We start from the raw sequence: 19,430 nt of genomic DNA, 5'->3' as shown, positions 1-19,430 counted from the left end.
GGATTAGTGTGTCACTGTCAGGTCACGATGTGTCACCCGCTCTGATGGCATTATAACTACTGCGAAACTAAACTACATCGGAGGCCGATGGAGAGGATCAAAGAAAGGCCTGAGCAGGGCTGAGCTGTAAGACGATATCGGCGAGGGTGAGAAGTTGGCAACTATCAGTAACGAATCTGTCTGAGTGAATATCGCTCACGCCACGCTTCACATCGCACACCAGGCGGGGATCACGTAGCATGGTGAAGCTAAATCCTGGGTTGGCAATAACTGTGCGGCGCAGAACACAAAATCGTGAGGAGCTCGTGGTGCTTCAGATTATGTTCTCACTGTTACTTATCATTGATTTGTGAGGTTTGCTGCTTTCCAGGAGATTAATCCCTTTTTTCTTTTCTTTCTTGCTCTACCTACTCAGCTTGAAACTCAACCGGTAGATTCAGAAACTGGGCTTTGTGCCTTTTGCCTTGATGGATTTCTTCTTGCTGACTGTTGGTGCAAAGTTTCAGGACTGATAGAAAAGTTGGCATTTATTGTTTGACAGTTAAAATCAAGGATTTTAAAAAATTGATTTCAAAATATTTCAATATGAGATGACACACACCGTGACACTTTTCACAGTAGATTTAGAGTTATTAACTGGCAGCAGCTTTGCCTGCAAGGAACTGGGTTTTTTACTGTTCATTACTAAAATGTATTACTAGAAATAATGATAATTGTACAGGTCTTTACTGTATTCTTGTAAGTTTACAACACAATACTGGTCAAACTTTTGTCAGTAATTTACCGTATGTAACTGTATTTGAATCAGCAGTATGAATCTTAAATGTGACAGGTTAATGCACAGGCAGAAGATAAAACTTTTCTGAAAATTAAAAATTGATTTGACAAAATGTGCTCTGAAGGCATCCTCCAAAAACCGCAAAAAACTCTTCTATCAATTTTTTTTTTTTTTTGCTGTTTCCCAGCAGTGGCTTTTTTGGTTACTGTATTTCCTAATCCAAATTTTTTAACAACCTTTTATCATCAGCTGTATTGGTTTATGTTGATATATGTTGATATGTTTTTTTTGATTTGAGAAACACCTTCAGAACAAGTATATTCATTTTCAGTGAATTGGCTGCGTATAGCTCTGTGACTTGAATGTGATGGAATACATCGAAAAAAGGAAGCAACTGGGGCTGTTTCTGTGTATCCTAAACTGAAAGTCATGCCTTTACATATACTACAAGCGTAGTTTGCTGTGGAAGGGATACTGATGTTTATTTAGATGAAGAAGTCATGACCCCGAGATGATTTCTGCATCGGCCAAAAGACGAATAACAAACATGACATCCTTAAATCCCTCATGGAGACGCTGTTTTGCTTGTCCGGCCTCTGCTGCTGTTCCTCTCTTACATGGATGCGCAGCTTCTTTCTGATACCAGGAAAGGCGTCCACTCCACTGGTGACAACCCGCTTGACTTCATTTCTGAGAAATGAATGTTACATAACCTCGATCATACATCAGGTGTATGTGTTAGTCGTGAGTCTGTGCATCAGTCAAATCAAAAGGAAGGAGGGGACTTGGAGTCAGTACAAAAATCCTCACTAATAGGCTGAAACATGCAGCAGGATTCATCTGAGTCATGGAACAGAGTAGTAAGATACGTGTTTAGACCTGTCTGCCCTTTATCTATTATAACAGATTTATAACATATCTGAAGGTGATCAGAACAATTTCTGCACCTCTGTTTTACAGCTCCCTGATAAATCATGCAAATAATTGTCTTATTGCCACATGCAGCTTCTGATAAAGCGGCGACAACAGCAACAAACCACGTGAAGGAAACATCGCAGCGCCAAGATCAATGATCAATGATGCATCATGATGAAACTGTAGGCGTGACTTACCAGCAAAGTTCTGGGGATTCTGTGCTGATTCCTGCATCTCTTTCTATCTATCTTAAACACACGGCTGACAATGATGATAAGAGATAGGAAGGGGGGGTTTGGTCTGGAAGACAAACTGCTCGAGAAATTCTTGAAAATTTGGGTCATTTTCCTGAGTATGCACATGGTTGATGGTGATAGCATACTTGGTGCAGAGTAGTACTCAGTTTATAATATCCTTGCCATCCAGAGCTATAGGGACTTTTATTGTGGTAAATCTGTGGTGCGCAGTTGTTACTTTACAGTGATGTTTAATGTAGGCTATTTTAAAGCTCATATGGTATCACTGCCATACATCTATAATACTTCCATAGGGACCTGTGGTGCTGCACTATTCACTAGTATGTTTACAGTGTTATGTATGAAGTCACTGCAATAGTCCTTTAATAGTCCTGTGAACTTGTTATGCTCAATGTTCAGTTAATAGTAAACTTCATGTACTTTATTGGCATTTTAAGCTTCCCTGTTACAGTGTTCTGCATAGCATTTTTCTAAAATATGATGTTTGTGTTTGTGACCTGTCTGCCTGAAACATTATCTATCTCTTTCAGTTTCACTTTTATGGCTGTTTTTTGTGTCGTGCCCCCCCCCCCCCACACACACACACGCACACACACCCCACACACACACACACACACACACACCACATCAAAGCAGGAGATTCCCGAGCATGAGAGACAAGAAGGTTTTACTGCACCTTTGCCTGTGAAATTGCCCACCGGCACTGAACTCCGCCCACTCACTATTTAAACCCACAATGTCACCCGGCACACAGCTTCTCACTGGAGAACTTGATCTTGACCAACACGTTTAGATTCGTGGAAGAAAAAAAAAAAAAAAAAAACTCAACAAGCTAAACTCAGTCAGAGTCATAAATCCTAAAAGGGTAAGACTTTTCTTTACTGACATTATGAGCATGTTTCTATACCTTATGTGTAACTGTTTACACATTTGCATGATAGATTTAAGATGCACTGTTGGACATTGTAATAGTAATGTAGTTTTCATCTGGTGCATGAGTTTAATGGGACTTTTGGTGAAGGATTCACTTCTTTTTAGTGCAGACTTTGTGTTTTAAAAGGTTCTCTTTATTTTAAAGCTCTAAAGGAATGAAATGGGACTATGCTAATAATAATGAGATGCACTCACTCTCTGTTTTCTGTTATAGTAGGTTATGAACAACAGGTTAATTGATCATTTATTTTCTGCTTTCCCCCAAAGGTTTCACTTAAACTTTCTTGGATATCTGAACCCAGCTTTAACCTTTTTGGCGGCATATTCTCTCTTTTTAAACAAATTGTTAAAAAAAAAAAAAATTCCCTCCCCACTCTCGGGATTTAACCTTCACCCAGTCCGTGTGGTCGCCCACTCCTTTCCGGAGAGGGTGTAAAGTTGAAGTTGGACCAGAGATGCGGTGCCTTCTCCCGCTTACTGTGTGTTGCATCAGCCTGGTTTCCCTCCAGCAGCTTCAGGCTCTACCGGTCGAGGAGCGCCCCGACAGCAACAGGTAGGACGCACTGCTGAACACCGAGACCTTTAGGCTACTATTAGACTGCTACTTTATTACACATGAAACCCCGCTCCTCTCCTCTGATTGGCTACTCCGAGCATTTAAGATAAACGCACCTGGAGCCGCATTACAGTTTGTTTAAATATTGATGCGCCAGTCGCAGCTACTTGTAGCTTTAAGTGCCACTTTGCTTGTGATTAATACGCAATTTTATATCAATTTTTTCAAGATAATTGGCTATAATGTGGTCGTTCGATATTATTATCATGTATTGAACACGTCAGTAGCTTGCAGACGTTACAATGATGTTGTTACTTTATGCCAGCATGTGGTATACAGCCTCAAGTGGAGTTATTTCCACCAAATTTCTATATTTTTTCAATGGCGTTTTGCATTGTTTAATTAGGCTACACAGAAGTTACAAGTGAACAAAAGTGTGACATTAGCATTATTAAAGCATTCACCTTTTTTCTTTTTTAATAGAGGCTCATCCTTATTCACTTTATGATAGTTTCAGCATTGACTTTGTGTTGTGCTACTGAATCAGAGCCTGTACCCTGTGTCACAAATCACACCAGGGTTACTGTGCCGTGTTGTTGTGTCGGGCAGATAGTCCATGATATAGGCTGCAAGGTCAAAGGCTCTCCCATGATACAGTAAAACGCCTTCTGTTTCTGTGGAGTAAGTGACAGTGTTTGGCCTCGTTACTTCATATTTAAAGGTCCCATTATCACTGTTTAGAACATTATGAAGAACCTACAAGATGTGTATTTTATTTCATTGATATGTTTGTAATCAACCTTACTGTTTTATTTCCTATGGAAGATAAGAGATTTAAAAATTTTAAATTCTGCATTTTACAAGCACATCTACTATGCACCCTATATATAAATGCTTTTGGCATCCGAGTTGCAGTTAATCTGCTATCTATTTTTCTATTTTTTTCTATTCTCTCAGGATTGTGTTTCTCTTTTCCCTGCTCCTTCTTCTTCTTCCTCCGACTCTGTCACATGAGTAACTGTTTATAAAAGGTTTTGTTTGATTTAATTGCCTTGTGATTCTGTACGGAAAAATGTTATTTCCAAGGTTGGAAAACCAGTTTGTCCCTATGAATAGCCCGGGCCAGAAATACCAGTGTGGACTATTGTAAAGGAAATAGTTAGGCTCTGTGTGGCACCTGTACTTTTCCACCCCTTAAGTGACAAGAGCTTTTCATAGCAAAGCCCTGAGTAAGACATTGGACAACAGCACAGCAGCCAGTGTTATTCCTAATAGTCCAACACGCATAAATTACTCAGTCTGATGTGTGAGGGAGACCTGCCAGCGATGCAATACATGTGTGGAGTTGCAGTGTTTGAGGCGCAGTGAGGAATGTTGATGAGTCAGTGTGTGAATGCCCTCTTCTGGTGGATGTTGGATCCGCAGCTATTGGCTCAGTGTCAGCACCGATGTAAATCAGACTGAGGCTCAGTGATGTGATATGGAGACCCTGAACAGAGGCAGGTCTACCCTCACTCATTTATACAATCCATCTTTGTTCTGTATTGACCTTTAAGTTATGACTGAGCAAAGCCAAGAACCATGAAGCATTATCACACCCAACTGAGAGATCATGAGTTCTGCAGTGGTGGTGTCAGGGGGCGGCAGTGATATTAAAAGCTGGAAAATTTGAACTTTTTGAGACTGTTTTTGGACATTTTTGGCTTTACTTGATAATGTACATTACAGAAGATGACAAGAATATGGAAAAACAGTTGGGGGATTACATGCAGCAAAGGTTCCTGGTCGGATTCAAACCAGCAACATGTTTCCTCTTGTGCTAATTTTGACATATTCAACTGATCAAAGAAAAAACATACAACATATACTTGTGACCAATGCAAGAAGAATCTCAAATCTGCATTTTATCTGCAGTTTGCACGTGTGTGAAACAGGACACTGACCCATTTGTGATCCGTGTGCAAGTAGTGCTCACAAATCGCTATTTCAAATTGGTCCCAGGGATGATAATGATAATGATAATAATAATAATAACTTTTATATATAGCACTTTTCTTAACAAAGTTACTAAGTACTTCTTGAAATGTGTTTCAAGAAGAGATTTAAAAGAAGTTCATGAGTTAGAGCGTCTGATTTCAGCTGGGAGAGTTCTGGACTGTTGGGGCTCTAATAGAAAATGCCCAGTCACCCTCAGCCACAAGCCTTAACCTTGGGGTGACCAGCAGGCTTCCTTCCGCATATCTTAATTCTTGGTTGAGCACATACCATGTCAATAAATCTGAGATGTAATTGGGGGCAGAGCCATTTAAAGCCTTAAAAGTCAGTACATTTAAAAAAAAACAAAACAATCAGAAATGCCTTGATGTTGCGGTGGTACTTGTCTTAGACTTTCCTTGTAAGAAGTAGAAGTCACTAATACAACAACAACAAGATCATGATCCCTCACCGGCTTCCCACAGTTGTGCTCCAACCCTGGGCTTTGTGGAAGTGGGCAAACACTTTATTCTCTACCATCACTTGTTGGTGCTTTTATTTCAAAAAGTATGAAATTGTATAAGTAACTTGATAACACACTAATAATGAACACACTATACATGAATATGATCCACATTCAGAGACACTACAGTAAGGCAGGAGTGAAGGGGTTGAATGAAAAGCAAGGCTTTTAAAGAAAGCACTTAACATCTAGTACTGATGATGCAGTGGAAGAAGATCTCAGGGTGGAATTTTCCTCCTGGTGGGCGAGCACGCATGTGTCCATCTCTTGTATGTGTGTGTGTGTGTGTGTGTGTGTGTATGACCAGCCATGTGTGTTCAGACGGCGAACACCTGCTGCTGAAACCTAACCAAAACGACAGGAAGCAAGGCTCCTGTATCCACTATCCACTCTGTTTGTGTTGCCCAGGCCTCCTCCGGTACACCTGCCCAGCACTGTAATCCCCCTTCAATCCCCTCTGTTTGAAAGTGTGGGGGCATTAACAGCATGTGGGTCATCACTGTGGTTCCTCTCTGAGTCTGAGAGAAACTGATGCAGCAGCAGAGTGGGGTTTGTAAGGAAGATCTTGAACCCGACATTCATATTGTTGTAATCATGTGTATTTTATACGTTTTCCATTAGTCATTGGTGCTTTATCCCAAAATTCAAAAAATAACTTAAAAGTATTTTATTCTGTCCTTGTTGATCAAAGTGTACTTGTATCTGATTGGTTGGAAAACTGGATACATTGCAGTTACTTACTATCACTTCACTTCATCACTTCTCTCTGGTTACCAGCCTGTTGTGCTCATACTAAGTGACTTGACTCTGATGAGAACAGCCTGGCTTTAGTTTTAGTTAATCCATTAGACTTGATCTCTACACTTGATAGATTTATTTCGCAACTTGCAAATTGTGGTTTTTGGGGATTATTTATTGTTAATCATTTGCAATCACCTTCTAGACGTAGTGGTTAGCTAGCTAGTTGCATTTGTGTTTGGGTTAGCTAACCACATTTTGCATTGCATAGTAGCTGATCATGTCTCTCTCGAAAACAAAAGCAGTACACCTCCAGTTTTACAATTCAAAACTGACATTGCCAATTACATTGTAGCGTCCCATTTAAAGAGAAAATAGAGTACCCCAGTAACGAGTCCTGAGGTCTGGCACATAGTGACCAGTCAACATCTCTTAATACCTACCCTCAACCAACTCTTGGAGGCACCAGGACCAACCGGTAGAAGTCACTAATGCAGCAACATGATCCCTCACTGGCTTCCCACTGCAAACAAAATAGTGCTCTTCGGGCATCCAAGTCAAAAACAACGCAAATGGGCATTGAGCCCTTGTCTTTGTGGCAGTAGGCAAATACTTTTTTCTCGGCAACCACCTGGACACCATTACGTCAAATCACGTGCCTGATTCTTGAGTATTCTTAAAGAATATAAATAGTACTCATTGAATGTCTGCAGTAGAAGTGTCACTGTAGCTGACCCTGGCCTATACATGTATTTCACTCCGATAACGCAGAGAGAGATTTGCCTCTGCCGACACTCCCTCTTTCTCACTTTCACATTTCTCTCTGCACACCTCACATAAACGTCCTGCGGCTTTAATTAGGCCAGCAAATTCTCCGTCTTCCTTAACTCCACAGAGCACATCCTGTTCTGTTAACATCACACGCTGACAACATGAAAGATTTCTTCTCCAACTGGACGCTGAGTGTGTCTGAGCTCAGATGTCTGTCATTCCTTCCCTGTTCTGTGTTTGTGTCCATGCTGTCCCTATGTGTCCTGATAAGGTCATGACATACACAAAGACGCCGTAACAATGTCTGATGGTTGCTTTCCAAACAAGGAGAAATTGCATGTTCCTCGGATCACACGCAACACATACCCTAAATTGTCATTTTACATAACGTCCTGCGGTTTTCTTTTGTGAGGGAAAATAGCCGGGGTCCAGGGCCAAACAACAAGTTAAATATGGCTTTAGGAGCAAAGCGGCTTTACAATACAGATTCCAGAGATGGGAAGAAGCTCTTTGCTCGGAAACTGGAGAAGATGTGAAGCTGATTTGTGGTCGAGTTGGTTCCGTCTGGACCGGGGACGGCGACGATGATGACATGATAGATCAGTCTGTGTGTATATGTTGTGGGTGTAAAATTTGGCCAAATAAAGTCATGTTTTTCCTCAAACGATCTGGTAAATCATTAACTCACTCTTGTATATCTGGATTTGAACAGCGTGGGGTTCAGCTGTTCAGCGTAGATACTCTTAACATAATATTTACCTGAAAAACAGACTGAATTAGTGTCACACAGGAGGGCATCCTGCGTTGTTGACGAGCCGCTCTGCACATGCAGTTGGCTTTGGGCCCGTCCTCTTGATTTGCTATCTCTGTTCTGACATATTTACACCTTATCAAGGAACAACAAGTACATCACCCTCTCTTCATCGCGTCTACCTTCTAAAAAAAAAAAACACTTGAGCTTGTAGAATGACGGAAGGCAGTGCTGCCTCTGCTGTAAATCATCTCAAGAGAGGCCTCTTCTCGTACGTCTTCTTTCTGGCTTGGGCTGTTCAGGTATATATTTACAGCGTAAACAGTCATATGGCTCCGTCAGGGTCAATTTGATCAAACCCAGGCTGGAAGCTGAGGAGGGTGAAAGCTGCGACCAAACAGGCAGGGAATTCCACTGTGGATTAATGGCTAAGACCTAAATTCCACCCTCCACATCTTTTAAGAGCAGGTTTCCGCTCCACGCAGAGAGCCGCAACGTTGTGGAGGCATGAATGTGCATGTAAACTATAAGAGGAGCAGCTTACTGTGTATATTGGGAGTGCAGATGGTTTATGGAAAACAAATGTAGCTTTGAGGGGAGGGAAAACCTGTCTGCTGTTTGATGCAAGTGTTGTGTCTACTTGCATCGCAGTGATGTGGTTTAAGAGCAGACATAGTTTCTAACGTGGCATTCTGTCTGTCCATGTAATTTACTGGCTGGACTCAGTGTCCAGCTTTGCTCGCTGAGGAGGTTATGAAAGCAAAAATACTCATGAACAATTAACTCCAGTGAAAAAGCACAATCCTTTATTTTTTTCCTGTATTTTGCTAACAACAATCTCCCCACTGTTTCTTAGTAGAAGATTACATGAAATGAAATGACTGTGCTATATTTACTGCTGATTAAGGTTGTCCGTGGTAAGCTTCAGCCTCTTTGGTAATCAGGTAGTATATCAGCAGCATGGTACTGTGGTGAGGGGGAGGTAGGACTTGCCCTCTGCAGGGTTAGGGTATGGCAGCTGAAGCGTGTCATCAAAACAGGAGTTCAACCTTCATTCCACCTCTTAAAAGCAGCAACGCAGAAGAAAAACCAAACAAGGCAACACAACACGGTTGTCGTTTGCTTTTTATTGAGCTGTAAAATCTTTTGAAATCATCTTATGTCAAATTGAATATTTGGTTAAAGCCTTTAAGCTATTGCAAGACCGTGCAAGGTATCGAAACGTGGATGTCTTTGATCGTCTGCCAATTTGCCAGTTCTGTATTATCATTGAGTTGTGGGATAAAGCGGATAACAGCGAAATTTGTTCGTCTCTTGAAAACATTAGCTGCCCCCTTTTTATCCTAACTCTTCAAGGAAGTGTTCATCTTTGTAATTGCTGTCGTAGCACAGGCATGTGGTCCTTGTCTGCCAGTGAGTTCAGATGTTCTTCCTTAGCCAATTGGAGCTGATTAAGATCCAGAGATCTTAAGATGTGAGGGTTGCTCAGATAAGACAATTAGCTAAGAGCACCAAGTTTACCAAGTATTCAGGATGATAGAGGGGTAAAAACACTGGGCTCACCCACCTTTAAAGGTCCCATATAGTATAAAGGTAGATATCCATGCGTTGTTGGATTATAAAGCAGGTCTAAATTGTACATTAATACTGTGAAAGTATCAAAGCGCTCAGTCCACAGAGAAATACACACAGCCTGTATTCAGAAACTGAGCCTTAAAACCAGCCGTCAGGACTTCTGGAACTTTGTGATGTCAACAAAGGCACGCTCTCAGCTGTGCCTCAAGCCCCGCCCACCTAAACCCACCATCCAACCTTGCAGGATTTGGTTTCTCTGAGTGTTTACCTGAAATCTGTTACATTTTTATTCTATCACTCAGAAAACAGTCAGCCAATCAGAAGAGAGGCTTAGAGCCTCCTCTCTCCTGATTGGCTCACCGACCTGCTGTTACTAGAGCTCTAGAGAGAAGCCTGAGAGGGGTGATGTAAAACTATATTGAGATGGTTTTTGGTTCTTATAACCACAAAAATATCTTCTTATGGATCAAAACTTCAAATAAAACACAGGAGAAGAGGGAAATATGGAGCTTTAAAGCAGTTTTAAAAAAGTGAAAAATAAACATATGGAATATAAATAAGGCAATTTGGTGCAGGGCCACCACTGCTGCCTTGTGACCCATGTGAGGAGCTTTCCTGAGCAGCCAAATATAACTTTCACTCTGCAGACCAGGTGGGTGTAACTTGGTGATGTGGCACCACAGCACACCGAGGTCTGTCCTGGAAATAGTGCTCGCCTCTGTCTGTGGCCTGGCGTTGCACAACTATTTATTCAGCCACTGCCACTGTTGGACAGCAGGTCTTCTGCAGGCTACCAAACCTGCTAGCAGTGAGTGTGCAGATGAAACTGGCTGAATAAAGCAAAAAGCTTTACATAGAGAGGAATCCCAGACCCACCGCAGCATAGACGGTAAGAGAAGCTGTCTGCTGCGATGTCTCACATCTCAACCTCTCAGTCAGAGTAACGGTTTAGTGTTCATGGTGAAATAACATAAGTCAGCATTTTACAAGTGGAACACACTTTTTATAATTAGATCAGCTGTGGCTTCTGCCTCCAAGAACATGGGAAACAGTGCCAAACCTGCTACTGTGAAAGAATTTTTCCCTTGACTCAGACGAACTCAAAACAAATACGGTAGATATATTTGCCCTCATGCTGTATTTAAACCTCTCTGCACAAGCAGAAGCTATTGTTAACATTTAACATTTTCATCCTATTTATCCACCGGCTGCCAGTGGCAACAGCACTTTTCTGTTTACTTCTCTCAGCGGCGGTGACGGGTTAACACTCAGGGACTCCAGTCACAATGTGCTGTACAAACACAGCAGTGACAGTTCAGTGAGGAGCTGCAGGGTCACGTTGTTAGAAGCGACTGTCTTTGTCAAACAATGAACAGATGGCGAGTCATTTGCCGCTGTGTTTGCTAAACGGACTGTACCCGCTGGTCCACCGCACTGCAGAACATGTTCATCTTAACAGTTCATTTAGTCTGATGTGGAGTCTCAGAAGCCCAGTTTTCAGAAAGGGTCTGTTTAAACAAACATGTTTTCTCACTTAACTATAGTTATCTTCATATAAGTCATAGATCTGGCTCTAGTCTTTGAGATTTCTGATAAATTGAATTCTGTCTTTTACTCAAAGCACCGAAATGCCACATTTGAACAATTCATACGCATCTTCTCCTTCCAGAAACAATATCCTGGCTGCTCTCAACAATCTACAGACCTCACAGTTTTTACTGGAACTACACTCTACTGAAAACAAAACAGGGTCAGTGCTTTGTTGCTTGAACAATAGAAGGGTCATTTTTCATTGCTTTCAGCAACACAGAGATCAAAATCAAAGATCAAAGATCAAAATCTTAGAACCTGGACACAGAAGCCCCAGACAAGCTGCATGGCTAGTTAGAGACTGTCCCATAGGTCATCTGTGCAGCAGCTTATTATGACCCATAGTTAGGTTTTGTTGCTAGGCGACACCTAGTCGTTGTTGTAATTACGGCAGTAGCAAAGGGAAAAGTGCGGTGACGTAGTACAGAGAGACAAAGGCCATGTCGGGAGGAAGGTGTGGTGGATGGATGAATATGACACAGAAAAGCGGTGTTCGATTCCCATGCGAAAGAAGTAGTTTATATTGTAACCATGACAACAAAGATTGTCTAATGTTTAGGAAGTACTTATTGTTACTGAAATCACGATCTTTTCTTAACCCTAACCAAGCCAACTGTTGTTATAATAACCATGGTGATGAAGGTTGGAGGACTTATTGGTTAGTTACTACTATGAGTTAGTGAGAAAATTGGATGAACTGACTCTTTAAAAGGTCATGGGTAAGAGATGTCTACAGTTTGACTTAATTGAAACAAGGCAGAACAAGGATTAAAGAACCTTGAAATAAACTGATTTCCATTAGAACTAATCTACTGAACCCCACTGGTGAGATTTGAATGTTCTCCTGTGGAGCACATCAACACCACTGTGCCCATATGATCCCATAGCTACTGTTGCTGAATCTCAGCCGGCCATTAAAATGCAGTGAGGTGCGGGATTAGATTGTATAATGTAATATATGAGGCAGTGTCAGAGAACATGTGTTAGGCAACATGTGAAAAACCATTAACTTTTATGTTGTGCATTAAGAGATGAGCAGTGTTCATATGAGTAGGTAACTGTGCAGGGAGCCACTCTGTGTTCAGACAACAGGCAAGAAATGATTTGTTTATGAAAGCTGCTTTGTAGCTAATCGGATTTCTGCATAATTACCAGTGCCCTTACAACGTTAGTTGTTATAGTAACAACACTGGCAGGAACATTTTCTACCCCTGTTCTATCCATAGGTGCAACAATAATTTAGACAATTTATCGTCCACTGTGGTCCAAACTAAAATATCACAGCTATTGGAAGGATCGCCATTACAGTTTGTACAGATGTTCATGATTCCCTGAGGATGAAGCCTGCTCACCATGGGATTGACATTCGTGGTTTTGATGTGAAAAGTCTTGATAATTATTGGATGAATTGTCATAAAATATGAAACACGAATTCATATCCAAAGTCCATATAGGCAAGTCTCACCACTTGGCAGCCATCTTGGGAAATCTGATAAAAACCGTTTGACAAATGTGGTGACTTTGTCCTGAAATAAGGATTAAAATACTTTTCCCCCACAGATTATACTAATACTATGACACAACAACACGATTGGCTTGATATGTTTCCCGTTTGGCTGATATAAAGCAGATGACTGGCTTATTTTACGGAGGGGTGGGATTTGTGTCATACAACCACCATCTTTGGCATTACAGACTTTCCTATTCAGGATTTTTTATGTGGTTTTTCTCTCTCTCTTATAACGTCTCTGTTCATTAAGTCTGTACAAGCAGTTTATTACAACCCATAGTTAAGTTTTATTTTCATGCTCGCGGCTATAGTAATTAGATTAACCTCGGTTTATGACTGAATACCTGCAAAACACGACATTCCATCAGCCTCAGCTGAACTTCCTGTTTAGTACTTGTTAGCACTTGTTAACATGCTAAACTAATATGGTCAATGTGGTAAACATTACTTGCTAAACATCAGAGTTAACACTGTCATTGTGAGAATGTTAGCGTGCTGACGTTAGCAATTAGCTGAAAACAGTGTCTCAGTGCACAGCCTCACAGAATAGCTAGTATGGCGGTCGACTCGTAGCCTTGTTCTGATGGTATTTTGAAGTTGTTGTGACATTCTCTTCCATTACCTCTCTTCTCTGTTGCAACCTGAACAGCTAATTTCAGTGATCACATATATATTTTTTGACGTGGTTTGAATCCCAATGAATGAATGAGAATCAGGACAGTTTTTCACCTGATATGTATTTCCTCCTCAGGTTGGACCTCCTCAGCAGGCTCATCAACCAGAGAGAGGACAACTCCTTGGTGTCAGGAAGCCAGCCGAATCTTGCCATCCCCTCTTCAGCCTCCAGACAATCTCCAAAATGGCTGCCGGCTTTCCTCAGACTTCCACCGGCCTCAGGAGTGAGAACAGCCTCTCCAAGTCTGGCATGGCTCACTGAAGCTTTGCAGATGAAGAAGAGGGCTCTGAGAGTTCGTCGCCATGCCCACTCAGGTTCGCGAGGGGGCCACCACTACCCTCAGCACGCCCAGCTGATGAGAGTGGGTTGCGTCTTGGGAACCTGCCAAGTGCAGAACCTCAGCCACCGGCTCTATCAGCTCATTGGTCAAAGTGGTAGAGAGGACTCGTCCCCCATTAACCCCAGAAGCCCCCATAGTTACGGATGAGTTAGACACGTCCAAACACCCACAACCAGTCTATGTATATCTCCATTTATTTATCTCTTAATGTATTACTGGTAGTCTTTGCATTAAAGTTTGATGTAGTCCATAACTTTTGTTTATCCATCTCAAAATGACAATTATTACTGAGCGTCACGCCTTGCTACTTTTTGTGCTGATTGATGGATTTAAAGATTCAAATTCAAGATCCTAACTTTTTGAAACCCCTGATTTCAGTTCTCCCACCATCCCGAGAACATTTGAAAGACATTGAAGTCGTTTCGATTCTCCCTCCTGAAGGTTTGACGTCTTAATCCTGTTAATGTAAGAATGAGGGCTTGTCTTCAACACCATCCAGTGGCCTGGTCCTGTCTGCCAACTGACCTCCCCAGTGGTGGTTATCCTGTGGCTCATTGATCAAACACTTAAGCCCTTAATGTGGATTTCAACTTGCTCTCTGAGCTGGAGCCTTGTCAAAACCAATGTATTCCCAAAGACCTCTTAAATGACCCAATGAACCCTTTTACCTCTTTTTTTGTGCCCAACCTTTTTGTCATTTTTTTGTCATTTCACAACTGCATATTTCAGTATGAACACTGACATCCCTGGAATAGTCCACAAGCTTTCAGCCGAGCTGGGAATTCATCACTCAGCGGGACTTTGTGTTTCGAGACCACAGTTTACATTTGAAACCAGCCACAGCTCTTGGGTTATACCCGAGTTTAAGAGCATTCAGGACTTAACCACATGAACTCCACACTGAAAAAGAAAGTTCAGAATCTAGTGCTTTGGGAGGAATCTGAACACCCAAAGGAACAGTGTCTGTGTTGCATTATAGCGGCTGCTTGGCTGACACAGTAGGCGGCAAAGTAAACCTTGGAACCATGGATCAGCACTCTGTGATCTGCTGGCATTTTCCCTGCCAGAGGCTGAGTCTGAAATATTAGCCCTTTCACGTGATTCATAAGTTCCCCCTGCAAGTCAGGACCTTTGGTTGACAGCAGTTTAATAAACCTGGCTTAATCACTTCAGTCATATGTACCGCCACAGCAGGGGAGGGGGGGCCCTGAGCCTCCCATGGTCACACTCAACACTAATACATAAATATTAAGGCGGATGGCTTCCGCACATTTGCACACATGCAGCCTTGAAGGGTCAGTTCACCTAAAATACTCAAATCAACAACACTACTCTCTTATTTTGGAAGTATTTTGGGGATTTTCCTGGCGACAAATGTCACTGCTGAATTACAGTTCACCTCCATTGTGTTTGGGTGGAGGTAGAAATCTCATTCACACATTCGGCCAAATAAAACCCAAACTAACTTTGCATAGGTACATTAGAAAACATTTTTCTCTTGGTAACTTGGGTGAACTGACCCTTTAAATGGTTCTGTGCCAAAAACAAAAAACATTTTTTAATAAAAGTACAGTGAGATGATGCTTCATAGCAAGCGACCAATTAAGAAACGTGGACTCTGGGAATAGATTAATACTCTCAAGTGCATCTTGTATTGTTTTTCCTTTTATGACCAGGTGTTCAGTTTGAGGTTGTAAGACAATGAGATGTTTTGGGGCGTCATTTACTATAAATTGGCAAAAACTAAAAGTGGAGGTCATAATGAGGCTCTAAAACGGGAAAATCCACCAATAAGTCCTCCAATCTTCTAAAAGAACACACTTGTCTTTGTATATGGTGGATTATGATGATTTTTAATGAGAATATATTTGAAAAAGTCAACTGTTCCTTACATTTCTTAATGGAAATACCTGACAACACCGTGCACAATACAATATATCAAATTTTATTGGAAGCACATTGTATGTTAAATGGGTTTAAAGCAGTTCACGAGGCAGCGGCTTCAAGCTCCACTGTTACAATGCGGGTTTCTAATGAGAGACCACAGTGACCAAAATGTTAGGTGTCAGAGAGCCCAATTTCAAATGTGTGCACACAAAATAGCGTAGCACCATCCAAAATACATGCCCAGACATTTCCTTTTTCTCTATTTATGTCCGTCTTTGAAATGGTGGGCAGATGATGGACTGAGAATAACTGAGGTCAGGCTCTCCTCACAGTGCAGGCTAGAATTTGACAGGCCTTAAACTTTCCAAAAAAAAAAAAAATGCAACCAAAACTACTAAAACCCATATTGTTAGTGAGAAAACATGTTTATGTTACATATTATTTACATACTTCTGAGACTTCTATATTGTAGCCTGATGTTGAGTTGTTTAGTGTTTCTTTGTAGGAATACAGGCCAGACTTTCTGATTTATGTGCAGTCATTTAGATTATTAATTATTCAGTCATAGAGGTACTTTAGTTTTTGTTATTCTGCACATAATTCACAAACATAAATGTTGTGTAATCATAAGAGCATTAGCTTAAACTCACCAAATACCTGGCAATACTTGACATCATACATTAATGTGCTCTTTTACATCTTATTTCGGGGTGTCCTATCTTATTCTTCCTCGTCAACAGCTTCTTCATATATTTAGTCTCTCGGCCCATCTTGCCTCTCTTTTCCTCTCTCATCTGTAATCATTGGAGCCTGGAGGTCACAGGGTAATAATCATTGGTTCCTTTAGCCCTAAATCTAATCTGTTCAAAGGCATGCTGAGGTGAAACATGCCATTCTCTCAGCTGTAATGGAGCTAATCAATGTCTCGTGACGAATCATTAAAAGGCTTTTTAAACGCTGCAAAACCCTGGTGGATCTCTCTTCTTTTTCAAAATGTACCTTTTCACACATCTTGTGTGCGTGCGTATGTGTTTGAGCTGAAATATGCACCTTATCAGGACGTTTTATCTCCTGTGTTTGATCTGTACTCGGGACCATTGTGCTCCCAGGCTTTTTCTTTTTGCGTAGTATGTTTTTATGACGTCAGGCATTGCGTCTTGTTGAGTTGTGTAAGCAAACTGTGCACGACCGCTAATACCTCCCCCGTAGAAACACATAACAGTAGGAATTAGTGCAGAGTTAGCCTGTTGAAAATGTCAGTTTTGTACAATGTAGGAAGATCTCAGTAGGTTTGCTTTTGCTTTTTTCCTTTTGAAAGTCACCTGATCGCTTTAGGGTCACAGGAAAGCACTTTAATGCAAGCATGTGTATCGATAGTCTCTCACGGCTTGAATTTCACTCATTGTAATGAACTTGTGAACGTTGAACGAGGTTCCTCTTGTAAATGTTGCATCTGAGATTGAATGTGTTTGAAGATGTCAGTGCACTACATGTGGCATCAGGATGACTGTGATTTATACTTATATAGGTATATATAAGTATACTTAAATATATGTTACTGTGTGTGTGTGTGTGTGTGTGTGTGTGTGTGTGTGTATTCAGCCAAACTATTTAAAGAAACTTGTGTATTTAAATGATCTTTGTAAGTTAATATCTGTATGTCACCAAAGACTATTTATCTCATCTTTTCCACTGCTCCTTAAACGTGACCTTATGGTAGGACAGGAAGTCTTAACTGTAGTTAAAATGTTACTGTTTGACAATGTCCTTCACTCTGTAAATAAAGAATTATACTGTAGTGTGATGGAGTATAGAGTATGATTTAAGAGTATGTGTGTGTTCGTGTGTTTGCATTGGTAAAGGAAACAAAGACATACATGATAGAATAATTTAATAATAATAAAAAAAATCAAGATATAATTAATAATTAATGCAGTATTTTTTTTAACACTCCATATTTTCCTCTTCTCCTGTGTTTTATTTGAAGTGTTGATCCATAAGAAGATATATTTGTGGTTTTAAGAACCAAAAACCATCTCAATGTAGTTTTACATCTCCTCTCTCAGGCTTCTCTCTGGAGCTTTAGTAACAACAGGTTGGTGAGCCAATCAGAAGAGAGGAGGCTCTGAGCCTCTCTTATATATATATATATATATACATATATATATATATATATGTATATATATATATATATATATATATATATATATATATATCAGATTTCAGGTAAAGATTCAGAAAAACAGTCAAACCAAATCCTGCAAGGTTGGATGATGGGTCCAGGTGGGCGGGGCTTGTCGCATGGCTGAGAGCGGTGACTGTTTTGTTGTGACATCACAAAGTTCCAGAAGTCCTGACAGCTGGTTTTAAGGCTCAGTTTCTGAATACAGGCTGTGTGCATTTCTCTGTGGACTGAGCGCTTTGATACTTTCACAGTATTAATATAGAACCTAGACCTGCTTTATAATCAAATAACACATGGACATCTGCCTTTATACTGTATGGAGCTTTAAAACACTCTGTCCACCCTTCTCCATGTTACTATGTCCTTGACCAAACTATTGTGACCCAATAGAAAAGAAAAGAAGTCAATCATTACACGACAAAACTCTCCAATGGAGGACAAGGGACAATGTCAATCAAACATGGCGAGACATAAGATCAGGGTATGATGTGACAGCAGCTAGCAGTGAAGGTCGTATGACTGAGCAGAGTTAATGAGTGTCAGGGGGTGTGGCAGGAGACAAGCCATTGGACAGAAGAGAGAGGAAGGACAAAGGGGGATAACAGGAGAATTTCAGAATTCATATATTTCACATTTTTCCATTTGCTCACTTCACGACCGACATCACAAGCAAATTATTAACAAGCAGAGGGTTGAGTTGACCATTTGAACCCAAATGTTCCGCTCATTTCCCTTGAACTAATTTTCCTTAAGTCACTTCAGCATTACAGCAGCTAACCCACTTTTTCCAGGCTGTTTGAGTTCATCCTCACATCCCGGATCTGCTTGTTCCAGGACTTCACTTTAGCTGCAGACAGGAGACAGATGATAGAAAGAAAAAGACTCCAGAACAGCTTCAGTGAACCTTATCATTGATTATCTGATTCTCTTGAACTCTTCTGGAGGGATGAACAGTTTTCTCTCACATCATTTTAATACTCATTACTCATACTTAACTATTCAGTAGGGCCATGTGGAGAAGGAATCGTATTTGTTATATTTCACCACTTACTGTATTTATTCAGGTTTTTCCTTGAATTTGTCATTCATTTATATATAGCTCACATTTAGCTTGACATAGTGCTTTAGAAACTTGGGGATCCTGGCTTTATGTAAAATAAAGTCCTCTGGGTTTGACTTTTTGCATCATGAGGTTGATAAAGATATTAAACCTGAGTGGTTGGAGCTAAATACTAGAATATCTTGGCTCAGTATGTAAGCCTTGTAGAAAAGGCTAAACTTTAAAGATGAACCAATACAATCATTTAGTGACCCAACTTACATCCGCCCCATTCTCGTGGCCACGATATCTCAGTAACACCTTGAAAGAACTTCTTCAAATTTGGCACAAATATTCACTTGGACTCAAGGATGTACTGATTCGATTTTGATGGCTAAAGGTCTAAGGTCAAAGGTTTAAGGTCACAGTGAC

The 19,430-nt window shown here is 40.8% G+C and overlaps 1 protein-coding gene across 1 annotated transcript; it reads left to right on the top strand.

Annotated features, from left to right (window-relative positions):
• Positions 1-2,682: 2,682 nt before the first annotated feature.
• adm2a (adrenomedullin 2a) lies at positions 2,683-17,572 on the top strand. Its single transcript, XM_056367986.1, has 3 exons — positions 2,683-2,815; positions 3,151-3,436; positions 13,623-17,572. Exons 2-3 carry the CDS (start codon positions 3,339-3,341, stop codon positions 14,032-14,034), a joined length of 510 nt encoding a protein of 169 aa, XP_056223961.1. The 5' UTR covers positions 2,683-2,815; positions 3,151-3,338; the 3' UTR covers positions 14,035-17,572.
• The last annotated feature ends 1,858 nt before the right edge of the window (positions 17,573-19,430 follow it).

This window comes from Seriola aureovittata, chromosome 22 (genome assembly GCF_021018895.1).
Source record: "Seriola aureovittata isolate HTS-2021-v1 ecotype China chromosome 22, ASM2101889v1, whole genome shotgun sequence".
Lineage (NCBI taxonomy): Eukaryota > Metazoa > Chordata > Actinopteri > Carangiformes > Carangidae > Seriola > Seriola aureovittata.
The sequence above is the reverse complement of the archived record's forward strand: the minus strand, read 5'-3'. Positions and strand labels throughout refer to the sequence as shown.